Source organism: Plecotus auritus (assembly GCF_963455305.1).
Source record: "Plecotus auritus genome assembly, chromosome: 6".
NCBI lineage: Eukaryota > Metazoa > Chordata > Mammalia > Chiroptera > Vespertilionidae > Plecotus > Plecotus auritus.
This window is the reverse complement of record NC_137773.1, coordinates 73,213,712-73,234,710: the sequence shown is the minus strand read 5'-3', so window position 1 is coordinate 73,234,710 and position 20,999 is coordinate 73,213,712. Positions and strand designations below refer to the sequence as shown.

General features: G+C 42.6%; 1 protein-coding gene across 6 annotated transcripts in view; it reads right to left on the bottom strand.

Annotated features, from left to right (window-relative positions):
* CLCN3 (chloride voltage-gated channel 3) overlaps window positions 1-20,999 on the bottom strand; it is a 95,278-nt gene that overhangs the window by 61,807 nt on the left and 12,472 nt on the right. For 2 of the 6 annotated variants that reach the window (XM_080674085.1, XM_080674088.1), the window contains exons 2-3: window positions 19,690-19,793; window positions 17,195-17,370 (exon numbers count right to left, since the gene is read on the bottom strand). The exons of 2 other annotated variants lie outside the window; for them this stretch is intronic. In XM_080674085.1, coding sequence (XP_080530211.1) covers window positions 17,195-17,354 — 160 coding nt within the window. In that variant the 5' untranslated portion in view covers window positions 17,355-17,370; window positions 19,690-19,793. The remainder of the gene's footprint in view (window positions 1-17,194; window positions 17,371-19,689; window positions 19,794-20,999) is intronic. 2 more of the 6 variants (XM_080674087.1, XM_080674084.1) reach the window with 1 other exon arrangement.

Sequence of the window (20,999 nt, the reverse complement as noted above, 5' to 3'; positions counted from 1 at the left end):
GTAGCCTTGAGTGGAAGCCTGGGCCAGCCAGGGTGTGCGGAAAGCTTGGCTTCCTCCATCACCGGGGGCAACTCAAGCCTCCTGCTCGCTCTGTAGCTGCAGCCATCTTTGTTGGGTTAATTTGCATACTCGCTCCTGATTGGCTGGTGGGCATGGCTTGTGGGTGTAGCAGAGTGATGGTTAATTTGCATATTACTCTTTCATTAGATAGGATGAGCAAAAACTACAAGTGTTTCCCTTAATATCAGGAAGAAGACTGGGATGTCCACTTTCACCACTCTTATTCAACAACGTATTGCAAGGCCTATCCACAGCAGACAAGAGAAAGAAATAAAAAACATTCAAATTGGAAAGGAAGAAGTCATTATTGCAGATGGCATGGAGAACCCTAAAGATTCCACCAAAAAACTACTAGAGTGGAAAAAAGGAATTCAGAAAAGTAGCAAGAGACAAAATAAATGTCCAGAAATCAGTTGTATTTTTATACACCAATAATGAATTATCAAAAGGAGAAACTAAGAAAAGAATCCCATTTACAAGTGAATCAAAAAAATAAAATACCTCGGAATACATTTGACAATGATGTAAAAGACCTGAATTTGGCAAATTAAAAGACACTGAAGAAAAAACTGAAGAAGATACAAACAAGCGGAAGCATATACTGTGCTCATGGGTAGAAAGAATTAACATCATTAAAATGTTTATATTACCCAAAGTAATTTACAGATTCAACACAATTCCTACAAAGATAGCAATTGCATATTTCACAGGACATGAACAAATATTACAAAAATTTATATGGAACTAAAGAAAACCCCGAATAGCCACAGCAATCTTTAGAAAGAAGATCAAAGTTGAAAGAATCATGCTACATGATATCAAACTACACTACAAAGCCATAATAATCAAAACAGCATGGTACTTGCATAAAAACAGACATATAGCTCAATGGAACAGAATATAGAGCCCGGAAATAAACCCACACTTTTATGATCAATTAATATTTGACAAAGGAGGCAAGAACATACAATGGGTAAAGACAGCCTATTCAATAAATGGTGCTGGGAAAATGGACAGATACATGGGGAAAAAATGAAATTAAACCACCTTATTATACCATACAAAAGATTAAATTCAAATGGATTAAAGACTTAAAAGTAAGACATGAAACCATTAAAATTCTAGAAGAAAACATAGGCAGTAAAATCTCAAACATTTCTTGTAGCAATATATAGATTTCAGGAGAGAAACAAAGATGGCGGCATAGGTAAACACCTGAACTGCTGCCTTGCACAACAATTTCAAAACTACAACTAAAAGACAAAATGGACATCATCCAGAACCACAGAAAGGCTGGCTGAGTGGAAATTCTACAACTAGAAGGAAAGAGAAAAGCACACTGAGACTCACAAGCACTGCGGGAGGCAGAGGTACGGAGGTGCGCACGCAGAGAGGGCTGGCAACTGAGTACTCGGCTCGCTTTCTCAATCAGGAGGGAGACAAAAGCTCCCGACTGCTCTGCACTCCAGTTCCAGGCAAGACTCTGGGGACCCAGACGCATACCAGGAGACTCTGTCTGAGCAAAACTCAAGGGCGGCTTTCTCTCAGAGGTGCTTGCAGCGATTACCGCGGGACACTGAGACCCAGGGGCCTCTTAGGGCAGGGCTGACGGGAAGCCATTGCTGTTTGCTGCACCCTGAGATCCCACCCCACAAAGCCATTGCTGTTTTCTCTGCCCTGAGACTCCGCCCCATCCAAGCTGAGCACAGAGGCTTTTGCATATGAATGGCCTGGTCCTTTGAATTCTAAACTTACCTAACAAACTGCAGCTGAGTCAGTGAGACCCAGAAGATCCAAAAGAAGGCCCAAGGCCCCACAGCAGCTTGCATTGCTTCACAGCTGGCCATCATCTGGGCACCTCCAAAACCCAAAAAAAGAAGAGGAACCTGCAGATTTCCGTAGCTCCTGCTGGGTAGCCTCAGGCAGAGGCTAAATTAGCACCTCCTTAGAGATCCAAGGGCCAGTGTACCCAGGGGTCAGAGTGGGACCATCCAGATTACAACTCCTCAGATCTGTAAGGGACACACTCAGGGGGCAGACTCAGTGAGCACCAAAGCCCCACTGAAGCAAGTCGTGTCTCATAAGGGTGTCTCCAGCACAGAAGTTCTCCCAGCGTAGACACAGCTGATCCTCACAGCCAATAGGCCTGGAGGTCAATTCCTCCCAGTGATACCAACAACAATCAAGGCTTAACTACAACAAGGCTGTGCACACAGCCCACAAAGGGGTGCACCAAGAGTGTCCACCTCAGGTAATTGGGGAGGCTGAGCCACTGGGACCTATAGGACACCTAGCACACAAAGCCCCTCTATCAACTCAAGGAAGCAGCCAAAATGGAGACAAAGAAACAGGTCACAAATGACAGAAATGGAGGAAAGCAAACAACTGGATATGGAGTTCAAAACCACGGTTATAAGGTTTTTCAAGAATTTTCTAGAAAAGGCCAATAAATTTAGTGAGACCCTCGAGGATATGAAAAAGGACCAACTAGAAATTAAGCATACACTGACTGAAATAAAAAATAATATACAGAGATCCAACAGCAGACTAGAGAATCGCAAGAATCAAGTCAAAGATTTGAAATACAAAGAAGCAAAAAACACCCAACCAGAAAAGGAAAAAAAAAGAATCCAAAAATATGAAGATAGTGTAAGGAGCCTCTGGGACAACCTCAAGCGTGCCAACATCCGAATTATGGGGGTGCCAGAAGAAGAGAGAGAGCAAGATACTGAAAACCTATTGGAAGAAATAATGACCGAAAACTTCCCCCACCTGGTGAAAGAAATAGACTTACAAGTCCAGGAAGCGCACAGAACCCCAAACAAAAGGAACCCAAAGAGGACCACACCAAGACACATCATAATTAAAATGCCAAGAGCAAAAGACAAAGAGAGAATATTAAAAGCAGCAAGAGAAAAACAGTTAGTTACCTACAAGGGAGCACCCATACGATTGTCAGATGATTTCTCAACAGAAACTATGCAGGCCAGACGGGAGTGGCAAGAAATACTCAAAAGTGATGAACAGCAAGAACCTACAACCAAGATTACTCTACCCAGCAAAGCTATATCATTCAGAATTGAAGGGCAGATAAAGAGCTTCACAGATAAGAAAAAGCTAAAGGAGTTCATCACCGCCAAACCAGTATTATATGAAATGCTGAAAGGTATTCTTTAAGAAGAGGAAGAAGAAGAAAAAGGTAAAGATAAAAATTATGAACAACAAATACATATCTATCAACAAGTGAATCTAAAAATCAAGTGAATAAAAAGTCTGATGAACAGAATAAACTGGTGAATAGAACCAGGGGCATAGAAAGGGAGTGGACTGACAATTCTCGGGGGGGGGGGGGTGGGGAAGGGGTGTGGAGGGTGCGGGAAGAGACTGGACAAAAATCCTACACCTATGGATGAGGACAGTGGGGGTGGTGGTAAGGGCAGAGGGTGGGGTGGGAACTGGGTGGAGGGGAGCTATGAGGGGGAAAAAGAGGAACAATTGTAATAATCTAAACAATAAAGATTTATTAAATTTTTAAAAAATAAAGAAAAAAAAGATACATAGATTTCAAATGTACAATTAATTCCATGATACATGATCTTTATATTGCACTGTCTGCCCACCACCCAAAGGATATTTTTTCTGATATATATCCTCAGGCAAGGGAAACAAAAGAAAAAAATAAGCAAATGGCACTACATCAAACTAAAAAGTTTTTGCACAGCAAAGAAAACCATCAACAAAATGAAAAGGCAATCCACTGAATGGGGAAACATATTCACCAATGATACATCTGAAGCATGGAACAGACTGATGAATCTCATCCAAAATGTATAAAGAACTTATAAAACTCAACACCAAAAATGCAAACAATCCCATTAAAATATGAGCAAAGGGCCTAAATAGACAGACACTTCTCCATTGAGGACAAAAAGATAGCTAATAGATATATAAAAAAATACCCAGCATCACTAATTGTCAGAGAAATGCAATTAGATATCATCTCACACCTGTCAGAATGGCTATCATCAATAAATTAACAAACAACAAGTATTGGTGAGGATGAAAAATGAAACCCTGCACACTGTTGGTGGGATTGGTGCAGCCAATGTGGAAAACAGTTCGGAGTTTCCTCAAAAAATTAAAAATGGAACTGCCGAATGACCCAGCAATTCTACTTCTGGTAATATAATCAAAGAAACCCAAAACACTAATTTGAAAGAACAGATGCATCCTTACGTTCATGGCAGCGTTGTTTACAATAGTCAAGATTTGGAAGCAGTGCAAGTGTCCATTAGTAGATGAGGGGATAAAAAAACAAACCCGTTATCCTTTACACAATGGACTACTACTCAGCCATAAAAAAGAAGGAAATCTTACCCTTTGTGATAGCATGGATGGGCCTGGAGAGCATTATGCTAAGTGAAATAAGACAGCCAGAGAAAGACAAATATCATGATTTCATTCATGTACAGAATCTAATGAACAAAATGAACCGCACGCAAAATAGTGACAGACTCATAGAGAGCAGGCTGATGGATGTCAGAGGAGGGGGGGTGGGTAGTGGGTGTGGGGGTTGAGCAAAAAAATTTTTTAAGCTCTAGAGCATCAACCTATGGACCGAAGAGACCCAGGTTTGATTCCAGTAGAGGGCATGTATCTTGGTTGCAGGTTCCTCAGCCCTGGTCAGGGTACATGCAGGAGGCAACCAATCGATGTGTTTCTTTCATATCAATGTTAATCTTTTCCTCTCTTCCATTACTCTCTCTGAAAATGGAAAAAATATCCTTGAATGAGAATTAAAAAATAAAAATTTTTAAAAAAAGAAAATGCTCATGGACACAGACAACAGTGTGGTGATTGCTGGGGGAGGGTATAGGGGAGATAAATGGTGATGTATGGAGTAACACATGATCTCACCAATATGTTGAATCTAATGAACAAAATAAACTGATGAAAATAGATCCAGAGACACAAAAGCATGGGACAGATTGATGAATCTCAGAGGGAAGGTGGGAGGGGGGGAGAGATTAACCTGGGAACTTATATGCATACTAGAGGCACGAAATTTATTCAAGAGTAGGCCTTCCTTCCCCCGGCCGCTGGCACCTGGAACCCTGGCTTCCCTCCAGCCGCCGACACCTGGGACCTCACAGAAGGAGGCCCCGTCCACCCACTGCAGCCCGCCAAGGGGTGGACTGGGCCTCCCTCCTTCGGGCGATCATGGAGCCCCCCGATTGGTCGCTCTACCAGTCGGTGGCCTGGGCCTGTCTGTGGGGCGATCATGGGGCGATGGCCAGGCCCCCAACCAATCGCATTGCACCTGCCCTGGCTAACCTGGCGCCAGTGGGTGTCATAGCATGGTCCCAGATGATTGTCCGGATGGTTGTTCCGCTGTTCAGCTGTTCAGTCGATTTGCATATTACGCTTTTTTATATAGGATATGCACAGCCCATGTACATAGACAGTCATGTGGTGAAGGCCTGGGAGGGGCGGGTATGGGTGGAAGGGAGTCAATGGGAAGAAAAGGGGGTACTATCTGTAACACTTTCAACAATAAAGATAAAAAAGGGACACGCAGCGGTTGTGGCTCAAGTGGTTAGCAACAACCTATGAACCAGGAGGTCACAATTTGATTCCTGGTCAGGGCACAGTGTCTAGGTTGTGGGGTTGGCCCCCAGTAGGGGGCCTGCAGGAGGCAGCCAATCAATGATTACCTCTCATCATTGATGTTTCTATCTCTCTCTCCCTCTGTTCCTCTCTGAAATCAATAAAAATATTTTAAGGGAGGATAAATGAGGATGGAAAGAGAGTTGACTGGGCGAACAAACAATACAACATATAGATGATGTATTATAGACCTGTACACTTGAAACCTATATAATTTTATTAACCAAACTAGAGGCCCGGTACATGAAAATTCATGCACTGGAGGGGGAGTCCCTCAGCCCGGCCTGCCCCTCTCACAGTCTGGGAGCCCTCAGGGATGGGAGGTGACCTGGCAATCAGAGGAAGGTGACGCCCCCATCACACCTCTGCTGCTGCCATTGCCGGCAGTGCAAGCCTTGGCCTTCCCTGGTTACCTAAGCCTCGGGCAGCCATAGGCGGCTGGGGAGCCAACATCCAAGGCTTGCCTGCGCCTCGGGCCGGCCCTGGGTTACTGGGGGGCTGAGGGCGGGTCTGGCCACACCGTGCACCTGCCACCCCCCCAGGCTGGGCTGAAAGAACAGTGGGACTCCGAAGGGGCTGAGGGGACTGGGCAACGCCAACTTGTGGCTATGGGCGCCACCATCTTTGTGGCTGTGTGACGGTCAATTTGCATATACCCTCTTTATTAGATAGGATGTCACACCAAGAAATTCAATAAATAAAATTTTTAAAAAATTACTAAGAGGACCTGGCCAGGTGGCTCAGTTTGTTGGAGTGTCATCCCATACACCAAAAGGTTGCAGGTTCGATTACCCAACAGGACACATAACTAGGTTGTGGGTTTGATCCCTTGATGGGGCATGTACAAGAGGCAACCAATAGATGTTTCTCACATTGATGTTTCTCTCTCTCTAAATATCAATAAAAAAACATATGCTCCCATGAGGATTGAAAAAAAATTAGTAAGATGCCGGAAGCTAATTCCAGCATGTCATAAATGCAAGAAGTTTCATCAAAAGGTTGATGGAACTTGGGGACTCAGCAGGGCTGAATACATATTACCTGCTGCTGGAATAGCTAAGGGCATTTCCCCACACCTAAAGATTTGCATATATTACCTGCTACCAGACAGCTGAAGGCATTTTAATCTACATGTTACTGCCTCCTGCTGGCCAAACACCTGAACAGCCGAAGGCAGTTCCCCCAATCTAACAATGCCTACTGTATACTAAACCTTAACCTTTGATATGTATATCTACTTTGCCTTAGGACAATTTGTGTTAATAAAGAGTAAGGGGTCCGGAGATTCAGGAGAACTTGGTTCCTACAGCTAAGCTCCTCTGGCTCCCCCATGGATTACAAATTTATATTATATTTGTAGTCTTTTTATCAATTTACACGCAGCACCTTCTTCAGATTCCTGAACCCTTCCAGATGCTGGGAAAGACACCCCCCCCCCGCCCCCGGCATTACAAAGAGGAAACATCTGGGGTAAGAGGAGCGGGGGAGGTTCTGGCTAAACAGCCCTGATAGGATTCTTGCTATAAGGCAGACAAGGGTGATATTACCTTGAGGATGGTGGAGAATGAAGATCCAGGAGGTTGAGGAGGGTAGGGGATTCAGGCTAAACCAACTTTACCAGATTCTAACCAAAACTGAGCAATACTAAATAAAACAAGTTCAAAATGAGATACCTAATTGGGAAGAGAATTCAGAGGTGCTTGACTAAAGTTTGATCAAGGAGAGACTCTTTATCAGCATATCTATCTAAAAGGATACAATGTTTCAGATTTATTTCAAAATAATTGTGAGAAGGAAGTAGAGATGAAACAAAATTGACCATGAGCTGGTAATTATTTAACCTAAATGATAAGAACAAGAATCTACATAATACTTTTCCCTATACATGTGTTTAACATTTTCTATAATAAGAACATTCTTTTTTTAAAATGCCAATATAGAGAAAACCAAGATGGCGGCATAGGTAAACACCTAAACTGCTGCCTCGCACAACAATTTCAAAACTACAACTAAAAGACAGAACGGACACCATCCAGAACCACAGGAAAGCTGGCTGAGTGAAAATTCTACAACTAGAAGGAAAGAGAAAAGCTCACAGAGAATTGGAGGTACGGCAAACGGTCTTTGTGCACACAGAGAGGAAGGGCGGCTGAGAGCCTGGCTAACTTTCTCTGGCGGAAGGGGGAAGGAAGCCCCCGAACGCACTGAACCCCAGTTCTGACTGCACTGAACCCCAGTTCCGGGCGAGCCCCTGGGGACCCACGCTCTTACAGGGGGAGTCTGGACTCTCGGGCGGAGACTTGGGAGCCGGGGAAGGCGGAGGACTGAAAGCGCGCGCGTGCCAGTGTGCACAAAGGCTGCAGAGGCTGCCACAGGCTTTCCCTAGTGGAAGGGAGTCAGAGGCTCCTGACTGCACTGAGCCCCAGTTCTGACTGCAGTGAACCCCAGTTCCAGGCGAGCCCCTGGGGACCCACGCTCTTGTGGGGGGAGTCTGGACTCTCGGGCGGAGACTCGGGAGCCGGGGAAGGCGGAGGACTGAAAGCGCGCGTGCACGCCAGTGCGCACAAAGGCTGCGGAGGTTGCCACAGGCTTTCCCTAGTGGAAGGGAGTCAGAGGCTCCTGAATGCACTGAGCCCCAGTTCTGACTGCAGTGAACCCCAGTTCCAGGCGAGCCCCTGGGGACCCACGCTCTTGTGGGGGGAGTCTGGACTCTCTCGGGCGGAGACTCGGGAGCCAGGAAGGCAGAGGTCTGAAGGCATGCACGTGCGCGTAAGGGCAAGGCTGACGGGAAGCCAAGACTGTCTGCTCCGCCCTGAGACTCCACCCCATCCAAGCTGAGCACAGAGGCTATTGCAATTTGGCAAGTCTAATCCTATAAGGCTGTCTCCAGCACCAAACTTCTCCCAGCATAGACACAGCTGATCCTTACAGCCAACTGGCCTGGAGGTCAATTCTTCCCAGTGATACCAACAACAATAAAGACTTAACTACAACAAGGCTGTACACACAGTCCACAAAGGGGTGCACCAAGAGTGTCCACCTCAGGTTAACTGGGGAGGCAGACCCACTGGGCCATATTGGAAACCTAGCACACAAATCTACCTTACCAACTCAGGGAAGCAGTGAAAATGCGGCGTCAAAGAATCAGATCACAAACGAAAGAAATGGAGGAAAACAAACGACTGGATATAGAATTCAAAACCACGGTTATAAGGCTTTTCAAGAATATCCTAGAAAAGGCCAATAAATATAATGAGACCCTCGAAGATATGAAAAAGGACCAACTAGAAATTAAACATACACTGACTGAAATAAAAAATATTATACAGAGACCCAAAAACAGACAAGAGGAACACAAAAATCAAGTCAAAGAATTGAATTACAAAGAAGCAAAAAACACTCAACCGAAAAAGCAAAAAGCAAAAAAAAAAATCCAAAAAGTTGAAGATAATGTAAGAAGACTCTGGGACAACTTCAAGCGTACCAACATCAGAATTATGGGGGTGCCAGAAGAAGAGAGAGAGCAAGATACTGAAAACCTATTGGAAGAAATAATGACCGAAAATTTCCCCCACCTGGTGAAAGAAATAGACTTACAAGTCCAGGAAGCCCACAGAACCCCAAACAAAAGGAATCCAAAGAGGACCACACCAAGACACATCATAATTAAAATGCCAAGAGCAAAAGACAAAGAGAGAATATTAAAAGCAGCAAGAGAAAAACAGTTAGTTACCTACAAGGGAGCACCCATACGACTGTCAGCTGACTTTTCAACAGAAACTATGCAGGCCAGACGGGAGTGGCAAGAAATTTTCAATGTGATGAATAGCAAGAACCTACAACCAAGATTACTCTACCCAGCAAAGCTATCATTCAGAATTGAAGGGCAGATAAAGAGTTTCACAGACAAGAAAAAGCTAAAGGAGTTCATCACCACCAAACCAGTATTATATGAAATGCTGAAAGGTATTCTTAAAGAAGAGGAAGAAGAAAAAAGTAAAGATAAAAATTATGAACAACAAATACATATCTATCAACAAGTGAACCTAAAAATCAAGTGAATTAAAAACCTGAGGGACAGAATAATCTGGTGAATATAATAGAATCAGGGGCATAGAAAGGGAGTGGACTGATAATTCTCAGGGGGAAAGGGGTATGGGGGGCTCATGAAGAGACTGGACAAAAATCATACACCTATGGATGAGGACAGTGGGGGGGAGGTAAGGGCAGAAGGTGGGGTGGGAAATGGGTGGAGGGGAGCTATGGGGGGAAAAAGGAGAAATAATTGTAATAATCTGAATAAAGATTTATTTTAAAAAAATAAATAAATAAAAATAAAAATAAAAAAGACAGAAAAAATAAATAAATAAATAAAATGCCAATATAATCACTTGTATAAGACAAATATTAACAAAAATTATATCCTTTACTCCTCAAACTAAATAAATTACTCTTAAAAGTGTCAGATTAACTGTAGCTTACCCATTAAGTATAGGTGCTTTACAATTATATTTGAACACTCTGTATGACATCAAACTTTAACTTGAGTTGTCAGTCCTCTTCCTTAAGCAAAAGCATCATGGGGTGAGGGGGGAAGAGAAGAGAAATAGCAAAACTTTCAAGAACAACAATCAAATCATACTACACAGTTACTGCAGCATTAAAAAAAGAGGACTTAGCCCTAACTGGTTTGGCTCAGTGGATAGAGCGTCGGCCTGCGGACTCAAGGGTCCCAGGTTCGATTCCAGCCAAGGGCATGTACCTTGGTTGTGGGCACATCCCCAATGGGGAGTGTGCAGGAGGCAGCTGATCAATGTTTCTCTCTCATCGATGTTTCTAACTCTCTATCCCTCTCCCTTCTCTGTAAAAAAATCAATAAAATATATTTTTTTAAAAAAAGAGGACTTAGGAATTCTCAAAAATGACAAACCAGAAAATATAAAAAACAGAACGGTTTTACAATATTCATCCCTCACAAACATAAGCCATTTTAGCTCTCAACATGATTACAAGAGTCTCAACTAAAACACATGGATACAGAAAGTATGAAAGTAAAAGGTTTGAAAAAATGGTGCATGCAATCCCTAAACCCAAAGAAAATTTGGGAGCTATACTGATATCCAAGGAGGCTTTAAAGAAAGAAAGTATACTTGGAAAATAGAGTCACTTCACTTCACAATAAAAGTAATGTGGTTCAGTTCACAGGAAGATATAACCTAATAACATGAGATCAAAGTATATACAGCAAAAATTTATAGAATGACAAAAAACGGTGATATTTAAGTCTAAAGATAAATATTAAAGCATCATTATCACATACTTGATAGAAACAAACAAGGAGAAATAAAGTTAAGTGAAAAAAAAAGAGTTCAACAGAATATTAACAGATATTACCTAATGGGTATATAGAGAATACCATTCACCAAAAATTTCATATTATATACTCTTCTATAGCATACGTGGAACATTTACAAAAATAAACTTTATCCTGGGCCACAATGCAAGTCTCAAAAATTTTTGAAAATGTTGATATTACACAATGTATATTCTTTGACAGCAATGTAATAATGTTGTAAACCCATTAAAAATATAACCAGAAATTCTTCATAGGTTTGGAAATTATGAACTACATTTCTAAATAACCTATAAGTATAAACAGATATCATTATGGAAGTTAGAAGGGATTTTTAATTGGTGAAAAGAGTAATCAGTATCTGGAGAAATTAGCTTTAAATATATTTACCTGAAAAAAGGCTAAAAATTAAACAACTATTTCAAAAAGTTAAAAAAAGTTACAGGAAAATAAATCCAAAGAAAGTAGAAGGAATTAAGAACAGAAATTAATAAAACAGAAAACAAATACATAATAGAAAAGAACAACAAAGGCAAAAGTAGTTCACTAGAAAGACTAATGACTGATAAATCTAAACTGACACTGACTATTAAGGGGAGGAGAAAAGGAAGAGAGGGAGAGAAAAGAAGAAAGGCACAACCATTATCAGAATGACAAAGTCATTATCATGACTGCAGAAACTATAATCATTAAAACAATTTCATGCCAATAATTTTTTTAAATAAAAAGAACGATTTTTTAGACAAATACAACTTACCAAATTGATCTAAAAACATTAAGAATAGTGCTAAGCCGACTTGGTTCAGTGGTTGAGTGTCGACCTATGAACCAGGAGATCATGGTTTGATTCCTGGTCAGGGCACATGCCTGGGTTGCAGGCTGGATCCCCAGTGTGGGGCGGGCAGGAGGATGCCTATCAATGATTCTCTCTCATCATTCATATTGCTGTCTCTCTCTCTCCCTTTCTGAAATCAACACAAACATATGTTTTTAAAAAAAAGAACAGTGCTATAACCATTAAATAGCTTGAAACATAATTTAAAAGCTTAATCCAAAGAAAATTCTAAACCAAGAATTTCAATCGCAAATTCTACCAAAATTTAAGGAAGAAATAATAATGCCAATGTTACATAAACCCCTCCAGAGACTAGAAAAAGGCATCACTACAACTGACTTTGAGGGGAGTATAACTTTGATAACAAAACATAATAAGGACAAAGAAAAACTATCAGCCAATCCCAGTTAGGAAAATATATGCAAAAAACCTAAATAAAACATAACCAAATCAAATCCAGCAATTTACAAAAAAAATAATAATACATTAATACACCTAAAAATCAACTAAAGTTTACAGAAAAAAGGACATATAAATCAGATAATGATCTCAAAAAATGGAGGGAAATTATATTCTTAACTAAGAATAGGTGTGAGCCTACTTAATCTGATAAAAGGTAACACCAAAGTCCAGATTAAATGTCATACTTAAAACCTTGAGATAATACTTAATGGTTAAACTTTAGGGTCAGAACAAGACAAAAGATGCCTGCAATTATCATTTCCATTCAACAATTTACTAGAGCCAGCTGAGCAAAGCAAGGGGGACTGGGAAGGAGAAAGCTATTTACTGTCACTATTTACCAACGATATTCTTAAAAGCCATCATATCTAATAGAGTAATATGCAAATTAACAATCACTCTGCTACACCCACAAGGCACGCCCACCAGCCAATCAGGAGAATGCAAATTAACCCAACCAAGATGGCTTCAGCCACGGAGAGAGCCAGAGGCTTGGGTTTCCCCGGCAATGGAGAAAGCCAAGCTTTCCGCACACCCTGGCAGGCCCAGGCTTCCACTCAAGGCTACAAAGTTTCAATTATAGAAGATAAATTCCAACAAAAATGGCAGCAGCCATGGAGCTAGAGAGAGCAGGAGGCTTGAGTTGCCCCCAGCGATGGAGGAAGCCAAGTTTCCGCAGCCCTGGCCTGCCTTGGCCTTCTCTGCTCAAGGCTACAAAGTTTCAATTATAGAAGATACATAAATCCCAACAAAAATGGCTGCAGCCATGGATAAAGCAGGAGGCTTGGCTCCGCTCAAGGCTACAAAGTTTCAATTATAGAAGATAAATAAACCCCAGATATCAGGGCTTCCACTAGGGTTGCCAAGGGGCATGGCCAGCCTGCAAACCACCGCAGGTCCCTTGCCCAGGCAACCCCACGCCCCAAGGGAACCCCCACCCTGATCCGGAACACCCTTCACGGCAAACCAGCTGGCCCCCACCTGTGCACCAGGCCTCTATCCTATCTAATAAAAGGGTAATATGCAAATTGACCATCACTCCAACACACAAGATGGCTGCCCCCATGTGGACACAAGATGGCCACCACAAGATGGCCAGCAGGGGATGGCAGTTGGGAGGCACCAGGCCTGCAAGGGAGGGCAGTTGGGGGCGATCAAGACTGCAGGGGAGGGCAGTTAGGGGTGACCAGGCCGGCAGAGGAGGGAAGTTGGTGGCGACCGGGCCTGCAGGGAAGGGCAGTTGTGGGGTACCAGGCCTGCAGGGAAAGGCAGTTAGGGGCAAACAGGGTGGCAGGGGAGTGGTTAGGGGGTGATCAGGCTGGCAGGCAGGAGCAGTTAGGGGCAATCAGGAAGGCAGGCAGGTGAGCAGTTGGGAGCCAGCAGTCCTGGATTGTGAGAGGGATGTCCGGTAGGATCGGTCCTAAACAGGCAATTGGACATCCCTCGAGGTGTCCCAGATTGAAGAGGGTGCAGGCTGGGCTGAGGGACCCACCTCCCTGTGCACGAATTTCGTGCACCGGGCCTCTAGTCATAAATAAATCATTAGAATTAATAAGTTATAACTTCTTAAAAATCAATATTCTTCCAAGGAATTTCCTCTAAATATCAGTAGTTTAGAACTGTTTAAACTGATCCATAAACTCCCTGTAATTTTATGTATTTACTTCATCTTATAATTTTATAGGCTTAGCTCATAACTACTGAGGCTTTTTCAACTGAAATTCTTAATTAGAACCACAACACAAAACATGATTTACCCAACTATTTTCTCAGTTCTCCCAGAAAAGTTCACAGATAAAAGCCCTTAACATGAAGGATCCTTCTCTCTCTCTCTCTCTCTCTCTCTCTCTCTCTCTCTCTCTCCCCCTCTCTCTCTTTCTCTCTCTCTCTCTGTCTCCCTTTCCTTCCTCCCTCTCTCCCCTCCCTCCCTCAAATCAATTTAAAAAAAAATTTTAATTTATCATAGCTGAAATTATCATGACTTTGCCACATGGAATAAGTTTTAGATCTTCTGTTAATCACTTATATCTTCTAGAATAGTGGTCGGCAAACTGCGGCTCGCGAGCCACATGCGGCTCGCAAGCCGAGCCCAGTTTGCCGCTCTGTTGACTAATGAGTTAGCTGACCACTGTTCTAGAAGATACAAAATTATTTTCAAAAAAGTCTCTAGTGTTGGGTTAACTAGTTATCCATATAGGAAAAAAATGAATCTGAACCCCTAACTCATATCACATATAAAAGTTAATTTCAGATAGATTATAAATCTAAGTGTGAAAGATACAAAAAAATAAAACTTCTAAAAGAAAATGGGAAAGGATCTTCATGACCTTGAGGTGTGGGACGATATCTTAAAACAAAAACACAAAAGAGGAAAAGATTAACTGGATTTCTTTAGAAGCGTTAACATACTTATCTGAAGATGCCAGTAAAAAAATGAAAGGGCATAGCACAGAAAGAGCAGAAATTTGCAATGCATATATTTGACAAAGGACTTATAATCAGAGTGCATAAAGAACTCAAAAACTAGTCAAAAATACCAAAATACCGAAGCACTTCTAAAGAGGCAATCTAAAAAACCAATGAACATACAAAAGGTACTTCAACTCATAAGCCATCAGGCAAATGTAAATTAAAATCAAAACTCAAGACTACTGCACCTACACTAAAATAGCCAAAATTTTAAAAACTGATAATATCAAGTATTGGTGAAGATGTGGAACAACTAGAACTCTCACATAGGGCTGGTAGAATGTACTTGCTACAACCACATTGGAACTATCTCTGAAGCATCTGGTAGTACTAAGATCCACATATCCTGTCATCTAAGAATTCCATTCCAAGACATAAATCCCAAAGAACTGTGTACAAAATGTGCACATGCACATGAAAAAACATGCACATGAAAATTCACAGCAACATTATTTTATTAACATACAAAATATACAAGAAAAAATTAAATATCCATCAACAATATAGAATGCATAAAATAGATAAATTGCAGCATATTTACACAATGGGATACTAAATGGCAATGGAAATAAAGTCCTGCTATAGTCAATATAGATGAAGCTCAAAGCATAAGTAAATAACACCAGACCCAAAAGTATATATATTACTACCGGTAGTGGCCCGGTGCACGAAATTTGTGCACAGGGGTGTCCCTCAGCCCGGTCTGCACCCTCTCCAATCTGGGACCCTTCAGGGGATATCCGACTGCCGGCAGTCAGACATCCCTCTCGCAATCTGGGACCTCTGGCTCGTAACCGCTTACCTGCCTGCCTGCCTGACTGCCCCTAACCACTCTGTCTGCCATCCTGATTGCCCCCACTGCCCCGCCCTACCTGCCTGCTTGCCCCCAACTGCTCCCCCTACCAACCTGATCACCCCCAGCTGTCCCCCCCGCCCCCGCTGGCCTGATCACCCTAACCGCCTCTGCCTCAGCCCCACCACCATGGCTTTGTCTGGAAGGATGTCCAGAAGGTCTCCCAGTTTAATTAGCTTATTACCCTTTCATTAGTATAGGCCCGGTGCAGGAATTTGTGCACAGGTGGGGTCCAGCCGGCCTGCCCGGATGGGGACCCATCAGGCCGGGCCAGCGGGGGGGAGGGGCCGCAGGCAGTTGGCTGTCTGGCCCCACCCGATTGGGGTGTTGGGGGCCAATCAGGGCTGGGTTGGTGGGGGGTGGGAGCAATCGGGGCCCAGATCAGGCTGGTTGGCTGCCACAGTGTGTGTCATAGCCACCGGTCACCTGGTCATTCTGGTTGTTCCGCCGTTCCGGTCGCTGGGCTTTTATATATATATAGATATGTGGTATAATTCCATTTAGATAAAGGTAAATACCTGCAAAACTAAACTACAGTAATAGAAATCAAAATAGTAGTTACTTTGAAACTGGAAGGGGGAACAAGGAAGGATTCTGGGGGTCCTGATAATGTTTGTTTATTGATACAGGGGTAGTTATATGAGGTGCTCACTTTATAGAAATTCATCAATTTCCACACTTAGAATTTGATGATTATTGTGATAGTTAATTTTATGCATCTTTACTGGGGGGTAAAGGCTGCCCACATCGCTGGTAAAACATTATTTCTGTATATATGTCTATGAAGGTCCTTACAGAAGGGATTAGCATTTGAATTGCGAGACTGAAAAAAAGATGCTTTCACCAACGAAAGTGAGTATCATAAAATCGATTAAGGATCTAAATAGACCAAAAAGGCAAAGGTAAGGTGAATTTGCTTTCTGCTTGAACTGGGATATAATCTATGTCCTTCTGCCCTTGGACATCAGTGCTCCTGGAGCATTCAGACTCAAACTGGGACTTCTCCACTGGTTCCCCTGGTTCTCAGGCCTTTAGGGGTGGGACTAGGATTATACCAGCAACATTCCTAGGCCTCCAATTTGCAGATGGCAGGTCATGGGACTTCTCAGCTTCCACAATCATGTGAGCCCATCACTCATAAAAAATCTCTTCCTACACATCAATATTTTTCCTATTAGTTCTGTTTATTTGAGAACCCCAATTAAAGCTGTATCCATCTCTGCATTAAGTTACATTTAAATTTTAAAGTTTATCCAAATATAAGCTTTTCCTTTGGGGTAATGAAAATGTTTGGAACTAGAAAGAGCAGTACTTGCACAACATTACGAAAGTGCTAAATACCACTGAATTGTACACTTTAAAAGTGGTTCTATGTTACATGAATCACCTCAATTTTTAAAAAGTTACCCCAATATGCAACCTCAGTAAAATAAGTATATACTGATTAGTAGATATTCATGACTACAAATATTAAGAGTTGCAATGCTAAACTTACCAACTACTGTGTCACCATCTAACAAATTGTCATCCTCAGAAGTTTGAAAGTCCATAATGACACCTGCTCCATCTAAAAGTTCCTCATCGCTACTTGCGCTTGTTATACTGTTGTAGCTGTTTCTATAGTAGCCTCTATGGAACAGCTGCTCAGACTCCATTGAGCTGTTTGGTTATCTGAAAAAAAGGGGAAAAATTGTTTAAAATTTTTCCCAACATATAATAAAAACCTTCTAGTTTAACATGACAAAGGAAATTTCTGATCTCTGTATTGAAAAAAATACTAAGTTCATTCACTCTAACAATTGCTAAACATCTATCATGTGAAATCTTTTAGGATGATTTAATAATTCTATTCTCATTATGCAGCTGTAAAAAAGAATGAAGAGTATCTTTAGTTAGTGGTATAAAACAATCTCCAAAGTCAATTGTTAAGTTAAAGAACAAAGTACAGAGAAGTGTTTACAGTATACTACAATACATGTGGGGGTAGGGTGAATACAATATATAATTGCTTGTGCATGTACAGACTATCTCTGGAGGGATTTCCAAAATAGTTGGCCACAGGTCAAAGGAAAAAGATGGCCGAAGTACCAGGTCTAAAAGTGAGACTGTCCCTTCTGTATATTTTAGCAGGGACAAGTGCTAACTTTAAATATTAATTTCATTCTCTTTTCATCATTTTAAAATTTAAATCTTCAGAGCCCATAGTTAAAGATCAGCCACGGAAGCTATGATAATATGTAACAATTTTCATTTTTTTCAAAGCAGATCATACCAAACAAGTATACATTTTCATTGTTCTTACTCTCTATACTTTAAAAATAGTATTACTCCTGGTTTAAATTTTTAAATACATCTACCTACTTGCTCAACATCAAATTGGTAGACATTAGCAACAGACTTGGAAGGTTCATGTGTGGGACTTGCAAGGTAGTCATAAAAATAGTAAAAATGTTATTGTCGCAACTACCTAGGCCGGTTTATTAATATTAATAGTAGGAAGAGAGCAAAGGGGAGGCCAGACATTATAAACATGGTCATCTGGTCATCATTATAAATATAGCTTCATACTCCCCGGGGAACCACGGGTCCATTCCCTACAGATCACTGGGAGAAGGGATCTAACAAGGGGGAGATGGACGCATGCGCAGTGAAGTCCAGGTGATGTAGGGGAGGTGGCTTGCCTGTCAGTCTAGCCTGGGAAACAATGGATGGCAAGGAGGGTGGGGCCAATGCAAGCCTGCAAAATCTAGGAAGGTTAAAATACCCAGATAGCCCTGGCCTTGTGTCTCAGTAGGTTGGGCGTCATCCTGTGCACCAAAAGGTTGCTGGTTCTGTTCCCTGCCAGGGCACATGCGCAGGTTGAAGGCTGGATTGCCAGGACCGGATGTGCACAGAGCAGCGGATCGATGTTTTGCTCTGACACCAATGTTCCTCTAAACTCTCTCCCTAAATATCAATTTTTAAAAAAAATCCCCAAAGAGTCCCCTCTCCCTTGCTTGTCTCCTTTTCTCTCTTGCTCTGTGACCAGCAATCACCCTGAGTGCTTATCTATTCCCTCAACCAGGTGCATTGCCCATGGCCATGCAGACCCCACACACAATGGACTGCAGCAGGAACACAAGCTAAACTAGCCAAATGCTGGACTGAACTGGACTTTAATATGGAGCAGAAATTCTTGGCAGTGGCCTTAATCCTGGCCCTGCTAAAGACATGATTTGACGTTTTCCATGGCAGGACAGAAGGAGACAGGACCTTGGAGCAGAACCCCCTTAATTTTACATCATCAATAAAACTTTCCACAAAACCCCATCCTTCTGTGGGGAACTCAGGAAATTATTTTCTCCTTGGCACCCCAAAAGCTCCACTTCTACCAATAACAAAACCAGTAAGCCTTGTAAAACAAGACTTCCTACATATCATAAGTACATACAGAAAATAAACGATGAATGGAACCATACTCCAATTCTAGTGCAAAATTCTAGTACTGAAGACCTGAAGTGTTTTCAGACAATCTCTTGTCCTCAATAAATTCTCCTTCCTCACATGGAAATTAACCTCAAAGAGCTATAATAAGTAAAAATATTTGTAAAGCTTTTATACATTTTATAGAAAAATAAAATATCACTTTTTAAAACAGATTTATTGCACACACTAGAGGCCCAGTACACGAAATTCGTGCACTGGGGAAGGTGTCCCTCAGCTCAGCCTGCACCCTCTCCAATCTGGGACCCTGTGGGATCGGGCCTAAACCTGCAGTCGAACACCCCTCTCACAATCCGGGACCACTGGCTCCTAACCACTCGCCTGCCTGCCTGATTGCTTGCCTGCCTGCCTGCCTGATTGTCCCCTAACGGCTCCCTTGCCGGCCTGATTGACACCTAACTGCTCCTCTGCCAGCCTGATTGCCCCAACTACCCTCCCCTGCTGGCCTGATCACCCCCAAGGCTTTTATTAGTATAGATATGACCCCTCAGAGAAAATTTTACTAACCCTGCTTTACAACAAGGGCTTGATGATTGACTCATTGGGACCAGACACCAAGATTTCCTTTCTTTGAATAGTGGAGGGAATAATTATCTTGTCTTTAAGTTGTCCTGAAATTAAAATGAGATAATGACTTAGAAAAGTATAAAAGCACCATATAAAGACAACTGTATTTTTCATGTACTGAAAAGACAATAAGGTGGTAAAATGAAAAACACTATTTTTATTCTCCCCCTTCCTTCCTTTACAGCCTTTATTTAAACTTTGAAATTTATAAAAATTTCACTCCTATTTTCATTTCTTTACATTCAATATTATTTTGTATTGGTTTCAGGTTTTATATTAGTTACAGAATAGTGGTTAGACAATCATATACTTCACAAAGTGTTCCCCAATATTTCCAGTACCCACCTGGCATCATACCATCATTACAACACTATTGACTATATTCCCTATTTAAGTGACAATGGGTTTACAGGTTCCTTCCAGTCTTTTGTGTTGTTTGCCTTTCCTTTTTCTTTCTCACTTCTTCCCTCATTTTCCTTATCTAGTATCTCAATTGGCCATCAAAGCTCAGTGAAGGCACTGGGACACGCCAGTTAGCACTGGGAGCTTCTCTGAATCACATCAGTCCGGTACCCTGCAGTGCGGCACCCCTCCACTGAGGTGGCAGCCCCCTCAACCCCCGCCTCAGGGCTACGGGTCCTTGCCCCTCCACCCCAGTGTCCTTCCACGCCCCCTGATCCCTGGCCAGGCCCACCCGCATCTTGGGGCCACTGCAGAACCTCTCTCTCTGCAGACGAGGCAGATCCCTGCCCACTGGTCCCCTGCCCCAGCCTGAGTCCCCTCTGGTGCACCCCGCCTCGCCAGGTTTTTGCCTTTGATCTATGGCATTGGTGACAGCACACTCCTAGCAAGCCTGGTACCCAGAGGGGCACAGGGTCAGTTCTTTGCCCAGAATGTTAGAAGTTGCAGTAGCATTTGCAGATGTCTCCCAGAGCCTGCTGGCGAAGGCAGCGCCTGTGTGGGGTGTCCTCATAGAGGCATGGCGAGGCGCTGCTCGACGCCCCTTGGAACACCCACCTCCTGGCCAGCTGCTTTGCCAAAGCTGTGGCACTCGCCCTGGAGCCGCCCCTCAGGCAGCCCCGCAGTCGGGCCTCAAGCCTCTTCTTCCACATTCGGCCTTCATCCATCCCTCTCCCCTGCAGTGCTTGGGCTCCAGGCCCAAAAGAAAAGAACCAAGACCAAGAAGAACAAAGCCCAAAGGAAGTGAGACTTGAACCGCCACATCCCATTCTCTGGATTTCCTCCTGCAC